The sequence below is a fragment of the Gopherus evgoodei genome, chromosome 6, assembly GCF_007399415.2.
Source record: "Gopherus evgoodei ecotype Sinaloan lineage chromosome 6, rGopEvg1_v1.p, whole genome shotgun sequence".
Taxonomy (NCBI): Eukaryota; Metazoa; Chordata; order Testudines; family Testudinidae; genus Gopherus; species Gopherus evgoodei.
In genome coordinates, this window is record NC_044327.1 from 86,682,937 (window position 1) to 86,706,893 (window position 23,957).

General features: G+C 39.5%; 2 protein-coding genes across 11 annotated transcripts in view; both read left to right on the forward strand.

Moving 5' to 3' along the window:
- The window catches only part of TNPO1 (transportin 1), a 176,177-nt gene extending 170,215 nt beyond the window's left edge, over positions 1–5,962 (forward strand). For all 5 annotated transcript variants that reach the window (XM_030567696.1, XM_030567691.1, XM_030567695.1 and 2 more), the window contains one exon: positions 666–5,962. The gene's annotated coding sequence lies outside the window, so the exon portion shown is untranslated. The remainder of the gene's footprint in view (positions 1–665) is intronic.
- Positions 5,963–17,184: 11,222 nt separating this feature from the next.
- Positions 17,185–23,957, forward strand: part of FCHO2 (FCH and mu domain containing endocytic adaptor 2) — a 245,273-nt gene continuing 238,500 nt past the window's right edge. For 3 of the 6 annotated variants that reach the window (XM_030567794.1, XM_030567796.1, XM_030567795.1), the window contains exon 1: positions 17,186–17,383. In XM_030567794.1, the coding sequence (XP_030423654.1) occupies positions 17,357–17,383 (27 nt within the window). In that variant the 5' untranslated portion in view covers positions 17,186–17,356. Of the gene's footprint in view, positions 17,384–23,957 lie in introns of all 6 variants that reach the window. The other 3 variants (XM_030567797.1, XM_030567798.1, XM_030567793.1) reach the window with 2 other exon arrangements.

A 23,957-nucleotide genomic window follows, 5' to 3' on the forward strand; every position in this document is an offset into this window, starting at 1 on the left:
GGGGGCTCTGCATTTTAATTTTAATTTTAAATGAAGCTTCTGAAACATTTTTAAAACCTTGTTGACTTTGTATATAATAGTTTAGTTATAGATTATAAGTTTTATAAAAAGAGACCTTCTAAAAATGTTAAACTGTGTATTACTGTCATGCAAAACCTTAAATTAGAGTGAATAAATGAAGACTCGGCACACCAATTCTGGTAGGTTGCTGACCCGTTGTAGTATTAGTTTGTTATTCCTGCATTGTGATTTTGGAAAACTATTTCATAAATACTGTCTTATCCACATTACATGTGAAGTGAGTTCTATATTGACATAAGTTTTTAATGAGTTTGTCTAGTTCAAGTAGGATTTGTTACATACTTGATAAGTGTTTAGTTTTTTATTCTGAAAATATCTGTGCTGGTGAAAATTGTTCAAAATTAAGCTTACCATATAAAAGTGGATATGTTAGTGTATTTTTTTTTAAAGCAGAAAAATTTGTTGTTTTCCTGGCTTAGAACAAAAGGTGTATACATGAGAAGAGATTGATACCCTTTTTTTTTAAGGCTGTTAAAGAGAATCTGAATGGTTTTGTTTTTGACCCTGCATAGCTTAGTAAATTTAAACCTCTTTCTAAATACTTAATTGTACTATTTTTCTTTCTTTTTCTTTTTTTTTTACAGGTCCTTCAGTCTAGGAGACTATGAGGGAGCCTCTGCACCCAGGGAAAATGTTACCCTTTACTGGGGGGAAGGGTAAACCAGTAGGGAATACAGTACAATCCCAAGCCTACTGGGAGGGGCGGGAGGGAGGTGTTGCCATCTCTGTATTAAGTCGATGTTGGGAAACGTTTTAACATCTGGAGCCTTTGTGGGTGGAAATCTGTCTCCTATTACAACTCTGCACTGGATGTGAAGAAGCAAAAAAGAGAATCTATTCACAAAACAGCACATTCTGGAATATGGGGAATTGTACCAAAACAGGAACCATATAATTGAACCATAGGGATACGTAAAAAGGAAAACTATTGTGCGCACAATAAAGGAAACCTAAGAATGGGGGTGGGGGTTTACAAAAAGCCTTTGACTGTTTAACTAAGGGTTTTCTCATTATTTCATCCTGCTTGATGGGATTCCTAGGTATTTGCATGTTAATGAAGAACTACACAAATGAAGTTAGTACAGTTAAAATGCAGCTTGCTACCTGTATTAGGAACTGGCACCTGCAGTGTACAATATAGAAACCCCATAATAAAGTAATAAAGGTTGACTTTAACAAAATGAAGCAACTTGCAAGATGCCAAATGAGTCACTCCTTTCATTTTTTTGGGTGGGGGGAGGGGCATTTCAAAGGAATGATTGACATCTTAATTTTATATTAAAAACTTTAGTGGATATGATTTGATGGTTGTACTTCATTATATTTAATTTCTAGAGTAAGGCATTATTCTTAACATGCAGTTTAAGGTTCAGGCATGCATTCTTGCTCATAGTGATCAGAAGTAATTTAAATTAGTGGGAAAGTAGCATGCTTGTATCACATAGAGTGAGATTGGTATACTTTTACTTATGTTGCGCCAGTTTTGTGTTGCAGTTTACCAATTAATATAGCCCTGCATTTAAAAATCCTTTTTTAAAGATTCTGTGGATTTTATTTTTATTAAGAATATAGATATAAAGTACTGTAGTTTACAATTAGGCCTTGAAATATCTTTAGGATCTGTTAAGAATAAGATTGATATTGTATTGTGTGTAGCCGGCACAATGTGGAAAGCTGATATAGCTGTGCAAAATATTGGCCTCTGTGCTGTCAGTGTGATGTGCTTTCTGCATGGTTATATACTACTAGTGATTTTATCAGAACCTCTAAAAATGAGTTACATGGTAAGACCTGTTAAAGGCTGCATAAATGTTAGTTGGCACGTAAAGACAATTGTAGAAGTTGATGACATGATTGCTATATTTCATTTTTTATTCCCACTCAACATATTACCTTCTATGCTTTCTTTTTCGTTCAAAGCATGATCTTTAAGAGATGTTTAAGTTAATGGATGTAATGCAGGGTATCTACACTGTATCGGCGCATGTTGGTGGCCCTTTGTGTCATAGTTAAGTGCACAAGGGTGCAAGTTAAAAGCTATAGAGTGAAAGTTGGTTTGGATCCTCTTCATTTCATTTGTTTGGCTTTTCTGTTGTTTTTCTCTACTTACGTGTATTCCTGTGAATAAATCCTTGTTAAGTTAACCTTTTACTTTTCCTTCCATGTGTATTTTCTTATGTACTGTGAATGTGAAAATCTAACTGGTACACTTGATCTTGTGTCCATCTGAAAGTGCAAGTCTTTATTAATTTAGATTGCCTAAAGAGTATCCCATGATGATACAAGAAAATGGAGAGATTTTAACTCTGCTGGTCAGAGGTGAAGCCACACCTTTCCATTTTTCAAGTGCTGCGTAATTAATCTATAGAACAAAATTAAGCCATAACAGCCTTTTTTATAGTTTGTTTCTTACCGTTGCATTGCAGAATGAATACTGGGATAACAGTTTTTGTAAGACCTTAATCTTCTTTGCATGGTTCTATTCTTTAAGAATGTATGAATAATTTAGCCATTGCACTGAAGTTTGAGATGTGTGATTTAAATGCTGTTTAAAGAGGTTTTTTAATGCATAGTAGCATGCACAAGTTTTACACATTCCTTTTTTTGGCATTTCAAAATGATAGTAGATTATCTTGCTGGAAGATAGTTTTGACATACTGACTAAATTCAGTAATGCTAGTACATGATACTTACTCATTTTGTTTAATCAGAACTGCATGTGATGATTTGCTTTCAAATTCAATTGCTTTGTTAGAAGCTACAAATATTCCTTCTTGGCTAATAATTCTAAAATGAGTGGGTAATAGGTTTCTTTGACTAAAAATATGTCTGACATATTACTGTTAAAATGTAGTGAGGTAGGATCTTGTCTTAAACCCAAATGTATTTTAATTTCTTGTATAGGTTAAAGATTTGGAAACAGTTTCAGGAAAAAAAACTATAGCTTTTCCAGATTATAATTTTGTATATAATATAAAACCTGCTTTATAGTGCAGTGTTGTTTGGACTTGATTTAAATTTAGCTCTAACAATTGCGGCAACCCCACTAACTGGAGGAAAAATCAGTCAGATTAGCCCATCATATCCACTTTTATGTGTGTATTTTAAATCTGTATCTATAAACGTGTGACTGTTTACAGATGTGAACTGATCTGGTATAGCAGTAAGGAATATAATCAAAAGAATGCAAAATTAAACAATACTGCATAATCCTAGTACTTTAATAGGTCCTCTGGTATATTTTAAAGCAAATTAAACCATATTCCCAATGCATAATAGTACAGGGATTTACAGAAGACATTTAGGTTATAACTTGAGGTAAGAAAAGTTCTGATTCAGCATTAACTGTTGTAATTCAAATTGTTGCATCATGGGATATATATAAAGCATCTTAATTCTTGTGGTGTAGTTTTGCCAGTTTTTGAATGTTGACTGAATGTTTATACCGGTAGAATTGTGCGTTTGTCTTTGTTACATTCCAGTGTTTCTGCCTCTTGGCATGCTAAAAGCACGGCTTACTTCATCTGCTCCTTACACACTGAATAAAGTGCTGTTAGTGTGCTAAACTACAGAAATAGCCGCTGCTAAGTGATAATGTAGATTTTCTACTTGAATATTTTGTTGTAGGAACCTCAGGAGGTCAGTGTTTACTGTTTTTTATATACCTTGTTTTTCCTGTTTGAGTTTCCCTTTTTGAAGGATTCTAACAGTGAACAAAAGCTGCTGATCAACCTAAGTTGGTAACAGAAAGTGTATTTAAAATTTTAAATGCACCTTTTTGGCAGTTCTAAATAGCAGTTAAATTAGTCTTAAAGTTCAGTACCACAGTTTTTCATTTATACATTCAGAAAATAAGTTGTCTTTTTTCATTTAAAAAATAATAATTGTGGCTTCAGGCAATGTAAGCAAAATGATCAATTTTGTAAATTTTTTGAAGCTTGATTATTTTCTAAATCAGTTTGTACATAATTAAAATTGTAATATGCTAATTCTTATATTTCAGTTTATTGCTACTTATTAGAGGTTGTACCCAAGAGATCACTTTTAAAAGAATGGGTTTAAAATTTATAGCCATTATGATTTTTAAAATTTAAGTAGCGTAAATTTTGTACTAAACAATCTTGACATGCACTGTGATTTTTCTTAAGACTTTCTTTAGCATTGATCTGAATTACTTAAGCTGCATATGTATAATATAATCAAATATATATATTCTAAAATTTTAAGTGGCTTTCCACAACTGAAACTCATTGCAACTCCGACATGAAATATTCAGATACTAGTTTTATCTCAGGTAAATACTCTTGTACCCTTTTGTTCACAACATATGTATAAAACACGTCTTAATTATACCAGTTTATGTATTTCATATATGTATTTTCATGTGTCTTAAACTCTTACAATCTAAATTAACCTGCTATGGGACAAAAATGATTTTGCTTCACATCAGTCACCTATTTTATTCATATTGAATGTATTAACAGATAAAGGTGCAAAACAATCTTCCCTGGAGAAGACTGCATTCATGCATAACAGCAACTAAAATACTTCATAAATAGTGCTTTAAATAAAGCATTGCATAGGAAGTCTTTTTGTTTCAAATATTAAAGTTATAACTTGGCATTAACTGCTTCTCAATATTTTTTTTCACGTAAGGTGATGGACCTTTAAAATACTGTATAGGGTCTACAGAGTATTTTACTTTTTTTTACTGTAGCTTTAGGTAAAGATTCAGATCTATAATGAAACTGCTGCTGTAAACCACTTAACAACATGCAGTAATGTAAGTTAGACACTGATGTAGTTTGCATGCAGCAGTTTGCTTACATATTCATTACATATTATTGGCAATACCTAATCTTGGGTACAAGTTTGATACACTAGTTGTAGGTTTCATATGTATATTCTTTAATATGTGTCAGGTTACTAGACATCCTCCTCCAGTACAAAGCACTGTCTATAGATGGTTCTTGCTTTTTGCACTTACTGTTGGAGCTAAATCAGTTTTAGGTTATTCTAAATGAAAACTGTAATAAGTACATTGTGTCTTGCCTTTCCAATATGTATTGCGCTAAAATAATAGATATTTATAAATCTGAATGTATTCCTGCGAGGGAGAGTTAAAATGGATGTTTAATAAGGTTAATTCCCATGCTTTGTCGGACAGTGTACTTTTAAACAAATCTACTTTCCAAGCAAGTTCAAGGCTTAAAGTGTAGTATCCCTTTTCTGTGAGTAGATACTGTTGAGGTACTTTATCCTTAAATATCTTTCTATGGGTGAGCAACAAAACTGAGAAAGCCTGGGTGATTTTTGTGGGGGCAGTGATTGGACAATACTGTATAATCAGGTTGGTTTGGTTGTAGAAATTTTCTGTTTATAGTACCTTATCTCACAAGGAAAAAGAGGTGGATATGTTGTAAATGACCCAACTTAATACCTAAACAGTTATAAAACTGTTAAGATTGGATGCAGTGAATAAAATAGTTTAGAATTAGCAAAATGACTGGATCTTTCTGCTGACAACTTAGGTTGTATGAGTTTTGCTTGAAAGCTTTAAATCTGATGTTTCCTGTACCTGCCACGTTAGAATGTTTCCTTCAAACGTATCCTCCTGCAACTTCTCAAGCTGTACTAAATTGAGTGATATTTCTTGAAGTCTGCCTCTGTGCTAATAGAACTTCATTTTAAATAGAATATGGTTTTAATTTTTGATAAGCTGCTGAATTTTAAAGAGTTTTTGGGGCCACCAAATATTTTGGATCATGCAGAGAATATATATTGTACTGTAGTAATTTTGTATTTACATTTGTATGATGTGACATAATAGATGTGAATGTTAATCACTGCTTGACTATGTTAATAAAGTTGTTTAAATATAGCTCGTTGCACTCTGATTTGTAATGGAAGATAAAAATTTCATTTCCAGACTATTTTCTTGTACTTAGTAGTGCACACTTGTGGTTCAGCTCTGTTCTGAAGGCTGTAAATCCTGTCAGTTTTGAAATAAACAAGTCTTTCTCTTTAGTTGAAAGAAAACGGTCTCTGGCTCAACTAACACCTGCAATCTAATTAACTTTGTTCTAGATGCCTCACACTCTATTGATATTTTGTAAATATATTTGTACAAGCAAAAGGTTGTACTTAAATTGAAATAAAACTGTATTTGGTGATACAAGTAACTTTTCCCACCTGGGAATGGGACATTGACTGCATTCAGTATCTTTTTTTAAACAGCGTAACTTAAAAACATTTAATGTGCCAAAATTGTTTAATTTACCACACAACTCTGATAAATCTGAACAGAAATAAGGCTATGAAAGGCACAAAACTTCTATTTTTAATCTGTTTTAATAAAAAGTAAAACTGCCATTTTCTCATGATTTAGGATCAGATCTTCAAGTGGTGTAAATGTGCATAGCTTCACTGACTTTAGTGGAGCTATGCCAATTTATACCAGCTGATGATCTGTTTCTTAGTTTTTTCCACAACCTACTGCTGCAAAATCCTGTGATGTGAAAAATGTAAAACTGATGATAGAATTGTGGACAAAATCCATGTACATTACTGTTAATTTGACTGTCCAGTATTAAAAATTGACCTGAATTGGTCAAAAGAAGTTAACATATTATGTACATAGTTACCGTCTACAGTTAAACTTTTGCTAAAACACTTTTCAGTATATTTTGCTGAATAGAAAAGTACCTGCACAGGACCTATAATAATTTTTATTTTATATACACCATTTATACTTTGGAATGGCAGTTTCCAGTCTATTTACCCACTTTCCATTTACAATGGCAGAAGAATCCTATTAGATGGATGAGTCTGACTTGTTTGTATTTGTTCTAAATCTGAATGTACAAAATGTGAAAACCAATATTTTTACTGGCAGCAATAGTGAAAACCTGCATAAAAAATGAGTTACACCTTGCATCTTCACTCTACCCTACTGTAGTCCTGTTGGACAGATGATGCCAATCAGAGTTAGTTAGAGGTTTAGGCTTTTATATAATTTGGTGGATTTGCATTCTGTTTCTGTTCCTGCTGTATTGTACAGCTGTAACTTATTTTTAATATTAATTGATATGAGGCTTAATCACTTATCTATAGTACACTAGCATAGTTACTGACTTTTAAAATTAATGTGTTTTGGAGATAGCTATTTTGGAGGAGAGGTTTTCAGAACTGGTAGCATTTTCAGAAACTAGATGGGCTTTTTTGGATACTTTCAGAGCAAACTGACAATACTTAGCTGATCAGTATATGAAGAGTTGTTATTCCCTTCAGATCAGCCCTTTGTCTTTTAGTTGTAGAGATACACAACATAAGATGAATGACTTCAGATGTTTCATATAGTTCACTGAAAAGACACACAGATAATCTAGCTCTAGGTTTTCTCTCTCCATGTGCATTTATAAGACACCCATCACTTTGGTTTCTAGGTGCCAGCTGCCTTTTACCTGCCTCCCTTTGAGATGAATCAGTAGGAACCCAAACATTGTTTTCAGGTTGGTCTGTTTCATCTCCTTGTCTCAAGGAGTCCTGTTAAAACAGATTAGGGAACAAAGCTTGTATAAGATTTCCTCCTGTTAGAAGAACCTAAGATACTTTAGCCATTTCTCAGAGAAAATTGGGGTAAAAAACTCCAATATTGGTTTCCAGAGCTTACAGCTAAGAAAAGAGTCCTTGTTCCTTTCTTCCCTCTCTTTTAACAGGTCTCTTTCAGCCTCTCAACAGGTTGTACAGTGACTTGTTCCTCAGTACTAAAATGCAGGATACCCAAGCGGTCATATAGGATCGGGAAAAAAAGCAAGAATTTTATCTGGGCAATAGATTTAATGAGATGAGAGATGGTCCAGTGGTTAGGACACTAGCTTAGGAATTGAGAGGGGAGATCTGGATTCAATTCCCTGCTCTACTATGTATTTCTGTGGGACCACCCATTTAATTTCTCTGTGCTAGTTCACCATCTGTAAACATAATTTAATAATACTTCTCCCTCTCACAAGGTGTTGTGGGGATCAATACATTAGAGATTGTGGAGTGCTTTGAGAGCTGATGAAAATGCTACATAAGAGCTAGGACTTAGTATTAATCTGAAATGCAGATCTCTAAAATATCTCTAATTTCTCTCCTTGCCATATTAGGAGAATGGTAAATAATGAAGAGGACAGGTTAATTGACACAGAATGATCTGGATTGCATGGTAACTGGGCATGAGCACAAAGTAGTATGCATTTTAATATGGCCTATACATCTAGGAACAAAGAATGTAGGCCAAACTTTCACAGTGTGAGACCCTATCCTGGGGAGCAGTGATTGTGAAAAAGATTTGGTGGTTGTTGGACATTCAGCTGAATGTGAGCTCCGAGGTGGTGCTGTGGCCAAAAGGGCTAATGTGATCCATGCATGTATAAATAGTGGAATACCTAGTTAGGAGTAAGGAGGTTATATTACCTCTTTTGGTCACTGGTGCAACTAGAGCTTTGACTGCTAGACTGAAGAGTAAATTGCCATTTTTTGTTCCCCACATAGGTACTTATTCCTGTGATTAAATTACCTCTTAACCTTTTAAGATTGAGCTTCTTGAATATCTATTTATCATAAGGCATGTTCTGTAATCCTCTAACATTCTCATGAGTCTTCTCCGAAGCCCCTCTTCTAAAGTATCTGTCCTCTTTGAATTGTGGACACCAGAATTGGGCAGAGTACTCCAGTAATGATTTCACTAGTGAGTAATATCACCTCTCTACTGTTAGATAGCCCCCTGCTTATACAGACAATGGTTATCCTTTTAACTACAATGCTTTTCAATATTTTTTTCATTTGCAGACCCCTAAAAGAATATCAAATGGAGGTGTGGACCCCTTTGAAAATCCACACCTCCAGGAGTTCATGGACCACATGTTGAAAACCACTGAGCTGATGATATTTCTGTGCTTTTCAGAGTGTCTGCATCCCAGGATAGTCCTCTGTCTTTTGTCACCTGCGTTCTTCGTTCCTTATATTTGTCAGTAATAAAATCCATATTCAAAAGAACCCACCTTACCAAAGTGATACAAATTGATCTGGGTAAGTGATATGACCCCATCGTTTACCACTTCACAAATTTTGTCGTCTGTAAATTTTACCAGCAACAATTATTACCTTAAAGATCCATTAATAAAAATACTTAATAGCATTTGGCCAAAAATAGATCTATGCAGGACCCCACTGGAAATGCCATCACAGAATAATAATTCCCCATGTACAATTACTTTTTGAGATCTATCCATTAACTAGTTTTTAAATCCTTTTAATATGGGCTACATTGATTTTTGTATGGTGCTATTTTTTTTACCAGAAGGACATGTAGGCCTAAATTAAATTTCTTACAGAAGTCAATTGTCATACAGTTGTGAACCAAATGTTTAATCTCAGATTTTCTATAAAACCATGTAGAGTGGCATTAATTATGATACTCTCCTTTAATATTTTACTGATTGTGTCCCATATGAATCTTTCTGTGATTTTTCCTGGGGTCAGACTAACTGACATCTAGTTACCAGGGTCATCCCATTTACCCTTTTAAAATATTGGTACATGAGCTTTTTTCTAGTTCTTTGGAACTTTGTGTTCAAAAACTTCTTTAAAAAAATCATCATTAATGGTTCAGAGAGCTTCTTGACCAATTATTTTAATACTTAGGTGCAAGCACGAGTGGCGCCAGGGTTTTTGGCACCCTCGGTGGGGGTCCTTCCGCATTCCCAGTTGTTGGCAATTCTGCGGCGAGGGGATCCTTCTGCGGCTCCCGGTCTTCGGGGCACTTTGGCGGCGGGTCCCGGAGTGAGTGTAGGACCTGCCGCAGAATTGCTGCAGAATGGAGCACGGAAGGACCCCCTGTCGCCGAACTGCTGTCAAGGGTGGCAAAATGCTGCCTCCCCACCCCCAAATCCTAGTGCCCTAGGCGACTGCCTAGGTTGCCTAAATGGAAGCGCCGGTCCTGGGTGCAAGTTATCTGGTCCTGCTAATCTGTAAAAGGTTTAAAGTTAATAGTTGCAGTTTTAACATCCTTCCTAGTTACTCATGGAATAGAAAATATTTCATTATCAAGATATGATATGAATAAATCATCATGTGTGTAAAGAAACACAACAAATGTTTCTTCAAGGCCTGAGCCCTATGTATGTTCCACTATGGGTTTGGGCATTCACTGCACACACCTGCACTCAGAGAATTCTTGTAAGCAGTCTGTTGGTCCACAGATGTGGCCTTGCCTTCCTCATGCTTTCAACCAAAGGCAAAAAAGGCACAGAACAGATTAGATAGCTCTCCTTCAGTTTCTTCCATCTCAAAATATGGGAATGGAGCTTCCTTTTTAATAATCCTCCACAGAAAATTAGTAAACCCTAGGAAATCCATTCTTCCTGTAATGCTGGACCTTAACGGAAGCCTGATCCATGTTCATGATCCATATTTTCAACATCTAAATTTTGAGGCAGTGTTGATTTTTATGGCAGTTCAGATATTTTCTTTATCCTCCTTTTTCAGCAGAGAGGGTGGAATTTTGCTGAATAGTACTAGTTGCTTCCTTCTTTGCTTTTGACTCATTCCCTAAACAGATTATTTCTATAGTGACAAGTTTTTTTAAGATTCACTTAGCTGATTTGGACATCCCATATTTTTCTTAAGTTAGCTTAATATTTGTGTAAAGCCCTGAATTGATGTCAGGAAACCAAAGTAGGCTAGGGCCCTGTTCTTCTGGCCTTTCTCTGCCTCCCTCTTCCCCCCCACCCCCTCCATCCCATAGTGGACACAGTAGCAGGGCAGGAGCCACTGTTTCATTCTGAAAAATGAGATGTTTCTAAAATGTGAAAGTGAGGCTATGACTGCTCTCCCATATCTCCTTACAGTACAGGAACCATGGCTAGGAATGAGGCTCCCAAACGATTATCTTGCTTATGAGAGGAGCCTTAAGCCTCTGCTCTGCTTCTCCAGCCTTTGCTGCCATCTTCTGGTCAGAAAAATAGTTACAGCTGTAACTCTATTTCCATTCCTCTCTCCTCCACAAAGCCAATACATGCCTGATGCTGACTCCCTCCCTCATCCCGTCCTTGGACTTGACCCTACAGAGTGGTGGTGGTCCACCATGCTTCCAGCATATCCATCACTACTCCAGAAACAGACTTCTCCAGCTCTGTGCAGTCTTGAGACTCAATCAGGTTACAGTGCCAAAAGGGATCCAAAAGACCTGTTTTGCCCTGAGATTCTGTGAACCAGCCAACCTTTTCTCCAACTGGATCATGCCATGACACAATGCACTATTTTACATTTCACAGACCAAATTGGGAGGAACTGACTAAAGAAACGGCATAGAAAACAGAAACCTATTATCTATCCACTGTATAGGCCCCAAGACAGTAACAGAAAACAACTTGAATTAACACTGATGCTAATCAATGCAAGGTGTGTTGCCAACAAGCAATGTGTGACCTATTGAGAAAGAGAGCACCCAACAGAGCTTACATCAGAGGCCTTGCCTGATGACACTTCAAGCTCTGTTAGCCCACCTTCTCTTCCTCTCACTTCACCCTTCAGCTCCTTGGCCTATCACAGACAGGACAGGGCTGGTGGCACTGCATTCACCTTTTCAAACATCAAATCCAAGAAGATCCACAAGTAAGGTAAATTCACTCCAGGGTGTATTTGATTTAAATCAAATTCATTTAAATCATGATTTAAATAGCTAGTCAGGAAGACTCTATTTAATCATGGATTTCTACATAAAAGTGCATTCTTGTTGGTTGTTATAACCTTAATACATATTCTTCACAACTCAGAGATAGATGTAGGTTTCATTTTTAGAAGGTACACGCTATACATTTTTTAAAGTGATTTATTTTGAAAACTTTTCAGATTAGTTTTACAGCTATATCAGAAAATGAATGTTTGGTTATTTCTTTTACCAAAGATAACTGAAACAGATACTTACAAAGTAATTGGGAGGTGAACAATCTCCAATTCAACATGTTAATCATTACTATTTGGAGGATTTTCTTGCCATGCTGTATTAGGAGGAGAAGATCACCAGACAGACATTTAAATTGTTTTATTTAACTAAAACAATGTTATGTATTCTAGATTTTTTCTTCGACAGAAAACATAATATTTTAACAGAACAAGCATATGAATTTTTGACTTTAGTTAAACATTCAAGTTTTTTAAAAATTTTTTTGTTCAAATTGTTAATTAAAATAGTTACATGAAACATTTAAAAAAATTAAATAGAATGTCAGCGAGGTCAACATGAGAAACTTAAAATGTTGGTTTCTGCAGCTAACTCAGTCATCTTCAGTTTCATTTTCCTGTTTGTACATAAGCTGGAAAAGAAAAACAAGCTTTCCTGCTTTTTCAGGTCTCAAATGATTTCTCAATTTGGAATGAAATAGTCCAAAGGAAGAAAATATTCTTTCTACACTGGCAGAAGAAGCTACTGCTGCTAAGTGATATTATCACTTTAACAAGTCTCTGAATCCAAGTGCTTAAGTGACTTCCACCAGTTCACTGGTGTGGCTTTCTTTAAAACATCATCAGTAAACATATTTCTTGAATGGTTCACCCTTAGCTCTGAAGTTTTATAGTTGGCATTATGGAGGAATGATTGCTGGATGTCGATGTCATAGCCAATTCCTCTTCTTCAGCAGTTAAGGTTTGACCCTGATACTGAGTATTGAGAATATTTGCAAGAAAATGAGATGGAGATAGCGCTTGTCCCATTTGTGTTTTTAATGCTTGTGATTTAACTTTGTCATTGCATATTTCTCTTTTTAAGATCTCACATAGTTTCAGTAGTGTCAGCAATAAAACAGTTTTTCTCTGCATTTTGTTCAAGGGTACAGAAATAGGCTTCAGGGTACTCAGCATGTGCTCAACATTTCTTAACACTGGGCTTAAGAGAACTTTGACTGTGACAGTGCCATCTTTTTTTTCCCCACAATTTTGTTCACAAACTCATCAGATTAGACCAGTTCTTGATATAGTGCTCAAAACAGTCCACTACTGAGTTCCATCACATGTCTTGTGGTAGAGTTAGCTTGGTTCCTTCCACTTTTTTCACAGCAGCTGCTGCAAAGTGGCCATTACGGAAGTATTTTGCAATTTCAGCAACATCAGTGTTCCAGAAACAAAGGCTAAAATCTTTGGCTAGGAGGTGCATCAAATGAGCACTGCAAACATATGCTATTAGCTTGGGATTCTCTTCTAAATAATTTCTTCCCATCTTGGATACATTTGCAGCATTGTCTGTGATCAAGATGCATACAAGACATTTGAAATTTTTTTCAGTTTGTTATAGCTTTTACTGCTGCTTCTTGTAAGTATTCTGCTGTGTGTGCATTTCCTGATGTATCAATTGTTTCTGTAAGGAAAACATTCCCTTCTTCTGTTGTCACACAAGCACATACAACAGGATCATTGTGGACATTGCTTCACCCACCAAGATTCAGGTTAACAATTTTACCCTCTAGACCTTTTGCACACTGCTCAATTTCTCTTTCATATGAAGGGAGGAGGGATAGCTCAGTGGTTTGAGCATTGGTCTGCTAAACCCAGGGTTGTGAGTTCAATCCTTGAGGGGCCACTTAGGAATCTGGGGCAAAAATTGGTCCTGCTAGTGAAGGCAGGGGGCTGGACACAATGACCTTTCAAGGTCCCTTCCAGTTCTAGGAGATAGGTATATCTTGTATTATTATTATTAATTATATGATTATTTATGCTTTTATCCAGCAATTTGCCTGCTACATCTGCTCTGTTAGGTGGACTATATCCTGTTCTTAATGACTGAGCCATGTTAATGACGTGTGGTTTCTCAATTGTGCAGAAAGGAGAGTTTGTTGCATAAACAAACCAGGCAGTTTTTTCATCAATTACCTCTCTTTGTAGTTTGCTGGTTCTTATCACAAACTTATCTATGGTTGTTTCTGCATGATGGAGATTTTTGTTTTTCTTTTTGCTACAGGTGATATACTGTGGCTATGTGATACACCTGTTGTGATGAAACATTATCATTGGCAGATAACTCTGAAACTATAGAAAATGATGGTGATCTTGAAGGTGGATAGTCTTCAGAATCCTGTATGTTGAGGATGGATTCTGCTAAACAAAATAAGTCAATGCAATTATTTTAATTATGATTACCATACTGCTCATTTAGTATTACTCATTGCATTCATAGACATTCAGTACTACTTTAAAGATGAAATTGTAAGAGGAAGATCTGCCTCTTTCAGCTATTTTATTTATCACAACTGCATCTAAAATGATAGTACCATAGAGTAACAACTATATATTTTGCTCAAACATGAGAATTCAAGAATAGTCCAGAAGGAAGACAGGCAGTCCTTAAGAAAGAAGTATGAAATAAAAAAGTTTACCAACCTGAAGATCCTGTATGTTCAGACGTTCCTTTGATCATCTTCAACGCAGCTTCCTCCTGAGAAGGAACACTTCTCATGATGATGTTTCATTCGGGCAACCAGGCCTTGCATTTCTTTGTTGCATTGTTTGCATTTTGTACACATGCCTGTCTCACCCCCTGTAGAGGCACTTCATTAAAATATTCCCAAACCGTATATCTTTTACAGCCTGCTGCTATTATAGGTTTTCCTTTCTAGTGAGAGAATGGTATGGTAGATCTCAGCTCAATGAAGGCTACACTCAGAAAGACCTCAAGACTTCTGGAATATGCTGCTCAAACAGTTTTATTTTTGTTTCTGCCTGTCCCTCCCTTCTCACATTTATCTCCAGACTCTGCCCTGGATAGAGAGTGGGCTGGACACTCCACCATTGATGGCAGAAAATTAAAGTTGAAACAAAGCATTTCTTCAAGCCTATACTGAGGCTGTGTAATAGGCCAAGTAAACTTTCCTATTGGCCTCCCCTGAAGCTGCCAAATCCTTCCCTATTGAGCTATCCAGCATGATAAACAGTGTCAGCAATCCTAAGTGCCTGCAGTACAAAACAGAACCCAAATAATGTGAAAGAACTATTATCCTACTTGGCCAGAAAGTTCCTGCATATTAACGAAGGCTTCTCCAATTTCATGGATCTCCATATATGTTTCAGAGTTCAGTACATTCATTCCTCAAGGGCTACTGGGATACCCTAAAAGAATCTCAACCCAAGTCTCCCAACTGGGAGTCTGACCCATGCCCTCACTAGCTAATGAGAGTCTTAAACAATTTCTGATTGAAATTTCCAACACTTCATTTAGTGAATTAATTTTCCCTTCCTCCTTCAAACATACAATAATTTGACCACTACTGAAGAAATCCACCTTGGATGTATCTGTTCTACAATTCTGGAGCAAACTCATAGAGAAGTTAGTCAATGAATAACTACACTTCATTTAATTGAAGCTAGTATCCTAGAACCCAGCACAATCTGGATTTAGGCTGGGATGTGGGCTGGAACTAGGGTGACCAGATGTCCTGATTTTATAGGGACAGTCATGATTTTTGTCTTTTTCTTATATAGGCTCCCATTACCGCCTCCCCATCCTGATTTTTCACATTTGCTGTCTGGTCACCCTAGATAGAATCCACTTTAGGTCCTGATATATGATGTGCTGCTGTCAGTGGATAGTGGCCAGATGTCCATTCTTGTCGTCCTGGGCCTCTCTGTAGTATTTGACACTGTTGACCATGAGAGACAGCAGTTCCATTTGAGAGAGGTGGCAGCGGTACAAGATAATGTGCTAAAATGGCTTGAGTCCTTACCTGGAGGGGTACACTTAACAAGTAGTGATGGGAAACTGCACCTCCACTACTAAATTTCTGACTTTTGGAATCAGGCAAGGATAAATTCTCTCTGATCCTGTTCAACATCTATATGCAGCCACTAGGTGAACAAGAAAGACATGTATGCAAGCGTCAGCACTATGCAGATGACACAGATGGGATGAAGACTAAGTGGAGATAAGACCATACTACTGCCATCAACTCCAAGTTCTCACATAGCAAAATCCACAAGTAATGCTATTTGCCTTGGCTGGTTGGATTGGAAACTCCCATCCTGGCAGATGATGAGCTGGCCTTAGTTATACCTGCCTTTTGTCACATCTCGTCTAGACTATAGTGCTGGAATCCTCATGTGGGCATGAAGCTATCAGAGGTCAGGGACCTTTTGCTGAGAAGACATGCTTCAGCAGTCTGTATTAGCCCTGTGGGATATACACACACATCAAACCTGTCTTCTGATCTTTTCACTGGCTTCTCAGAGGATGTTAAGTCTTTATAGTGTGTGTTGTCTGGATTTAGAATTTCTAAAAGATTGCCTAAACCTCAGAGATGAAAACTTCTGTCAACTCCATTTGTTTTGGAACAGTAGAACTCAGTAAGGGTAAAGTTCATCTGTGTAGGAGATGGACCAATCCCAGAGCCTGATCCAATACTGGAATGAACAACTCCAGGCACTAAGGAGCATCAGAAACCTAACCTCCATTTACTCCAAATGCAAAATGTGCACTCCTTTGACTTTGCCTTTCCTCTTGTGCACAGCAGCATGTACATTTAGAACTTGTTCCCTCCTGAGGCGATTTTTTTAAATCTTCTCCATAGTGCCTTCTAAGTGATAGGCCTCAGTTGAGGTTGTCTGATCAACATGATGGCCACTGGCAGACCACCCTCTCCGAACTGTAACCTTCCCCTCTCTCCTCACCTTTGCTACTTGACTGGCTGAAGAAAGGAGTGTAGTTGACTTTTTTTTTTTTTTTGGTTTCTGTTGTTGGAAACGGTTTACTAAGGTAGACCTAAAATATTACCACCTTCCCTGGAACCTGCCTAAAGCGTCTGGGTTTGCTGGTTGCGTGCAAAACTTTTTCCTTTACAGAACCGGCTCCCTCCTTTACTATGTTAGTCACCTACATACGTTAGAAGTGGCAAAGAGCGAAGCAGGACCTATGCCTCCTGCTGCCGCCTGGGGCACAGCCGATCCCGCACTCTCCCCCGGCCAGGCCCCTCTCAGACCCGAGCACCGCCCTCTCTCTACGCCTGCGCACAACCTTGACCGGGGGCGGGGCGAGAGGTGCAGAGGACGCCTGCGCCTTGGAGGAGGTGGCTGGGGCTGGCTGGCGCGTGCGCGTCAGGGCCGTTTGGGCTGTGGAGTGGGTGCCGCACAGTAACGGGAAGGGCGGCGCTCTGTGGCGGACGGCGGCGGTGGCTGTTTCCTCCGTTGGGTCTCGGTGGCTGAGGCCGTCGGGGCCAGGCTCATTCAACGCTGAGGCGGCGGCGCGGTCATGGCGTCTTTCGTGGAGAGCTTCTGGGTAGGAGCTGTTGGTTGTGTGCGCTCGGGCCGCGGCTCGCTCCCGCTCTGCCAGCTGCCGGGCATAGCCGAGTCCCCTCCGGGGCAAGCCGCTCTGGCTCCGACGCTACCCCGGGGGTTGGGTTTGGGCCTTGGTGCGGGAGGAGATGAGTGTCGGTCGGATTCCCCTCGCTCGCGAGCCGTATCCCTGGCCTCTCCCGCCGCCGGCAGTCCTGGGGCCTCCCCGCCTCGCTCCCTGCTGTGGACGGAACAGGACGTGGTGTCCGGGAGCACACGGAGCCGTGACCCGGTCCCTTCTGGCACGGGGCGCAGCCGAGGCTCGGGAGCCCCTTTGCCGAGTGTCCCTATTGCAGCTCTGGGGGGTCGGCCAAGGCTAGGGGCAGGCTGCTGTGCGCTGCTGTTGGATATGCTCCGATTCACGGTCCTGCAAAGCACTGGCTGGGCGTATTTCTGACATGGTGACTTCTGTGGCATTACAGTCCATTTATCTCGAGGGATGCGCTGGAAGGGAACTCCAGCTAGGTCTCATTCGTTTCTAATCTCTTTGATGTTGATTAAAACTCATACTTGAAAGTCACAGGTTATTCATTTAACTTTTCATACAATAAAACTGCCCCAGTAAATAGCAGCGATTCCAGCGTACTGCACTTGTACTGTTATTAGCAAACACAAATTCTGCTTCCGAAATCATGCTCTCCCTGTGAAATATGTTTTTCTGCCAACATAGTGGGAGCGATGGAGAGTAACATCAGGAATTTATAGCCTGTATTGAATCTTAGTTATTTTTTAATACCTTTCCAGAATTATTCTTTTAAATTATCCTGCAGTTTTAACTAATTTACTTAATTGTCTCTATACTACTACAGTGACATTATTTTTAAATTTTAGAAATGTGTTAATGGAGAGAAATGAACTAAATGTTTTGAGAAATTGGTAGTCTTAATTTCCTGATTCGAATTACTTACAGAACTGTGAATAATGGATACATGTGCGTTGTAGAGAATTTTGATTTGTTTTAACTGGATTAATCCTTTCCTCAGAAAAATTGCAAAACATTGAAAACTAGCTTAAGCTTGTGTGTAGAATTTTTAAACTAACCTTCTACATTGAAAGGTCTTAATTCAAATTTAGATTTTAAGGTTTAGTGTGTTTATCATTAAAATTTTGTGTATAACTTGAAGGGCTCTGTTTTTGTAGAAATATGGCCCTTTTAAATGTAAAGCCCATAGGTGTGTCTAAAATCTTGTGGGTCTTAGATCTCTGATGTCTTTGCCTTAATGTTTTCATAATACAAAGGTTTATAAATGAGCCATGATAGTTTCATAGTACGTATTTGCTAAAAATGGAGCAAGGATAACACCAGAAGGGAAAGTGTCGCTTTCAGTATTGTCTGCTTTGTAAATATGAATAATAGTTCTCCTTATTTACAGTAAACTAATTTTATAAATATAGTGGAAATTTTAAGAAATAACTGCATACATGTTTTGTTTGCAATCTTAAATTCAACAAATTTCTTAAAACTGCAGGTTATTAAATCCAATGTAAAAATTCTGAACAGTACTATGGCATTGGAGGAGGATGCATGTTTAACTACCATATGAAAACTTTCTTTAGCTTTGTAAATAGCTTTTAAAAGGATGCTTGGTAGTGTCTGGTGTTAGTTGATTAACAGTAGAAACAAACTTTTAACCTTTTGGTGTTACTTTAACAGCAGATAGAAAAATAAAATCACATGTATCCATGTGAAAATTTAGTTCAAGAAGCACAGAATTACTGTAACTGAGATTAGATATTTTTCCTTTTTATTTACTTTGTGCACTTTTCTCAATTTATGTATAGTTCCTTTAACTGTTTTGATGTCCAGTTGTGCTTTGTCTCATTGGCAAGTCAGTATCACTCATGCATTGCTATGGGGGTGGGGGGAGTTCACATGCACATTCTTCCCCAGGCCCTCCAAGAGAGTGCACCCTAGTAGCAGCATTAAGGATGAGGCGCAGCAGGTGTGTGTGCACACTGAGACAGGAGAGAAGTCTTAGTTACTTAGTTAAAAAACAAAGAAGTCGATAATGTCTATTTAATTTTGAATGAAACATATGCAATATTTTCTGATGTGAGATGTATCTATAAAATCTCAAACCGCAGGTATGTTATTGTCTAGTATAGTCAAATGAAAAGTAGCTTAGTACATTTTTAATGTTTAAAGCTTAGTCTGTTCCCATCAACATTTCGGATCAGTTCATTGTTCAATATCATTCTTTCCACATTTCAGATAGGACAGAATATAGACTCTACAATTCCAAATGTATTAAAATGTGTAAAAATGTTGAGCATTTACAATTCAGACAATAAGGGGGGGAAATAATCCAGTGCACTTATATGTACAACATATATCCAACAAAGGTATGATTTAAACATATAACATACTACCTCTCTTTACCTTTACAGACCTAATGGATAGAACACTGAACTAGGACTCGGGAGAACTGAGTTCTTCTATTCCCCACTTGGCCACTGGCTTGCTGGGTGACATTGGGAAGTGACTTCACCTTCTTGTTTCCCCATGTGTAAAACAAGGATAATTTTGGAAAGCGCTTTGAGATTGAATGATGAAATGCACTATATAAGAGCTAGTTATATTTATTACATAACATTCAGTTACTCTTTTTTTAACTCTTCATTTATTATTCTAGAGTAAGGAGGCTGGCCATGAAGGGAAAATAAATTTAGACCACGTTCTTCAGTAACTGTTTTAAGTGATTAGAGTTTTTGAAACTCATTTGTTGTGTGCCCTTGCCGAACCGGAGTATGTTCCAAGATTTTAGATAAATATTTATGTAGCAGAGGTATCCAAATTCAATCCACAATTTGTGAATTAGATCTTCATAGTACTGTGATTACAAATGATAGACATGGTTTGATGTGAACCCAAAGCGGAGTTGAAATCTGGAAAAAAGTCTCAATGTACGATTCAGGATTCTTTTAGAAGGAAAGGATGAGACTTTCAGAGAAAGGAATGCTTGGGGTAGAAAATGAAAACATGGTTTTGTAATGAATCCATATCTATGTAGTGTTGGAATGTACACCAGTCTCTAGTTGAAACTGCACATATGCCACATGGGAAACTAAACCATGGATCTTGTGCCTTACATGGGCCTCCACTGGCTTGAATGCTTATCCTCTTGGTAGTCATTAGGGAAGACATCAGAAACCTAGTGGTCTGGTTTGATTCCATTCAGAAGAGGGCAGTGACACACGCAAACACCTTATTTATGTCATTCTGTCTCCAGTACATTAAGCTGCTACTTTTAAGGACTCTTTTGAGAAAAGTATTCAGTAATGTACTGATATAAACAAAACACATGTATTTAAAAATATTGTTTTCTTTTCAGTGGCGAAGATTAAGAAACTTTTTTAATAGGTTTCTAAATGTTGCCACTTTTAATGGTATTTGAACAGAGGCCAGACTTTTTTGAGAGTAGTAAAAAGTAGGTATCTTTTTTTTTTTTTGTGTGTTTGTATTCTATGGGAATATTTAAAAATGCAGTACAGTAACAGAAAAAAAGATATATTGCTTTAATACAAGTTTCATACAGTTTTTTTTCTGTTGTAGGGTAAAAATACAAGACAAGTAGTGCAGATTATAAATGATTTTTTAATTCATTGTTATGAAGTAGTGTTCCAAGCATTCAAATCACTTGACTGAACATTCTCAACACTCCTAATTAGGATGTTGTCACAGAACAATGGGTCCCTGCTGTTGTGTACAATGTATGCTGGCTTAAAACAGAGAGATCAGTGAAATAAAATGTTTATGAAAAGTATTCCCATTGTAAAAAAAATAAGAAATTGTAGTTTGTCAATGTGTTTTGATACTGATGCAGTAGAGTAACAATTGCTCCCTTACTCTAATAATAACTGCATTGTTGTTTTGCTACTTTTCTAGAAGAGGCCCATTGGAAACTCATCCAAACTTATTAAAATGTTTTATTAAGAAGCTAGGTACTGAGCAGCTGATGTTCAGGAGTTGAGGAAGAAAAAAGAATATATTCAGTGAATAAGTGTTATTCAGTACTTAAATAACTGGTACATATTCCATGTGGTATTAATTTGAGTAGAACTGTGGTTCTCAGACTGTCATCTGCAGAATAAAATATTTCAAGTGCAGACTAGCAGAGACTGAGATGTTAGGAAGGGATCATGGGCTGTAAGAGGATCTCTTTTTGAGATGTTGACTCAAAATTTAAAGTTGAAGAACTTAAACCAAACCGCTGGTTTTTGAATTGTCAGGCATGCCCCCTAAAGGGAGTGTCGATGAGGTTATCGGGGGGGTGGTGCGAGGACTTGACTGCTTAAGCGTTTTTCTAATTTCTTCAGTGTTGCTGAGAAATTTCTCAAAGGTGAAAGAAATATTACTTGTTCTTTGAGTATATTTTTCCACAGATGTACAGCCCTCACTCTCCTTCTTCATTTGTACGGAGACAAGATGGGTAAAATAATCTTTTATTGGACCAACTTCGGTTGGTGAAACAGACAAGCTTTAGAGCTTATACAGAGATCTTCTTGAAGTCTGGGAAAGGTACTCAGTGTCACAGCTAACTTCAAGATGGAACAGATTACTAAGCGTAAGGAGTTATGACATGTTGTAAGAGATCATTCAGCGTGAAGTGGGTAGTTAACACCTCTGCAATTATGGACAAAGGAGGGTTAGTAGATTACTGATTGGATTTATGGCTCATTACAACAATGTTTCTTCTTCGAGTGATTGCTCATATCCATTCCAGTTAGGTGTACGCGCCGCGCGTGCACATTCGTCGGAAAACTTTTACCCTAGCAACTCAGTGGGCCGGCAGGTCGCCCCCTAGAGTGGCGCCACCATGGCGCTCCATATATACTCCTGCCGGCCCACCCGCTCCTCAGTTCCTTCTTACCGCCCGTGTCGGTCGTTGGAACAGTGGAGCGCGGCTTAGCTGACCTCCACTTCCCTAGCTACTCGTTTTCTCGTATATAATTATGCAGTTATAACACTTTTATATATATATATTTGTATGGTTATACGTGTTTTCCTTGCTAACATGGTTAGTTAGTTAGCGGGGTTCAGGAAGTAGCCCCTTCCATGAGCCCAGTGCCGGAGCCATGCATGGCTCACCGGATTTTCAAAAGGGGCCCGGCTTACCAAAAGCCGCGGCCGAAGAGAGATCTACATGACTCCTGTTTGAAGAATCACACTTGACAGATAAGTGCCCCATTTGCAAGGCTTTTAAGCCGAGAACAAAAAGGTGCGGGGCTTTCACTTGCCCCTCCACCTTGGGCGCGGAGCGATGTTCAAACGGCGGGCAGAAGCGCCTCCTCGGCACCGGACCCCGCCGGTACCACCAAGGCCTTCCGGCACCGACCGTCGCCGGCACCGATGTCGACTCGGCACCGTTCCCTTCTTCCGAGGTCGAGAGAGTCTACGATTCCTGCTGGTGCCTGGCGGCTCCCCGGCACGCGCCGTGGTTGAGCCCCCTGCTCCCGCTACTTCCGTGCCACCTGCATCGCAGCCAGAGAGCTCGCCTCAGTTGCGTTATCCGGCCTGCAGAGGCACCGATGACTTCGGCTCCGTCGATTCCAGTCCCCCAGGACCAGGGAATCCGGTGCCTGGCAGCTCCCCGGCTCGCGCCGTGGTAGAGCTTACTGCTCCTGCTGCTTCTGTGCCAGCTGCACCACAGCTAGACAGCTCGTCTAAGATGGCTCGCCCGGCGCCGACGACGTCGGCACCGTCGATCCCGGTCCCACGAGGGCCGTAGAATCCGGTGCCTGACGGCTCCCCGGCACGCGCCGTGGTTGAGCGTATTGCTCCTGCTGCTTCCGTGCCAACGGCACCGCAGCCAGAGAGCTCGTCTAGTCGGATCGCCCGGCGCTGACACCTACTACGGCACCGATGACGTCGTCACCGTCGATCCCGGTCCCATAAGGGCCGTAGAATCCGGTGCCTGACGGCTCCCCGGCACGCGCCGTGGTTGAGCGTATTGCTCCTGCTGCTTCCGTGCCAGCGGCACCGCAGCCAGAGAGCTCGTCTAGTCGGATCGCCCGGCGCCGACGCCTGCTACGGCACCGATGACGTCGTCACCGTCGATCCCGGTCCCACAAGGGCCGTGGAATCCGGTGCCTGACGGCTCCCCGGCACGCGCCGTGGTTGAGCGTATTGCTCCTGCTGCTCCCGTGCCAGCGGCACCGCAGCCAGAGGGCTCGTCTACGTCGGATCGCCCGGCACCGACACCTACTGCGGCACCGATGGCGTCGGCACCGTCGATCCCGGTCCCACACGGGCCGTAGAATCCGGTGCCTGACGGCTCCCCGGCACGCGCCGTGGTTGAGCGTTTTGCTCCGGCTGCTTCCGTGCCAACGGCACCGCAGCCTGAGGGCTCGTCTACGTCGGATCGCCCGGCACCGACACCTGCTGCGGCACCGATGGCGTCGGCACCGTCGATCCCGGTCCCACACGGGCCGTAGAATCCGGTCCCTGACGGCTCCCCGGCACGCGCCGTGGTTGAGCGTATTGCTCCGGCTGCTTCCGTGCCAACGGCACCGCAGCC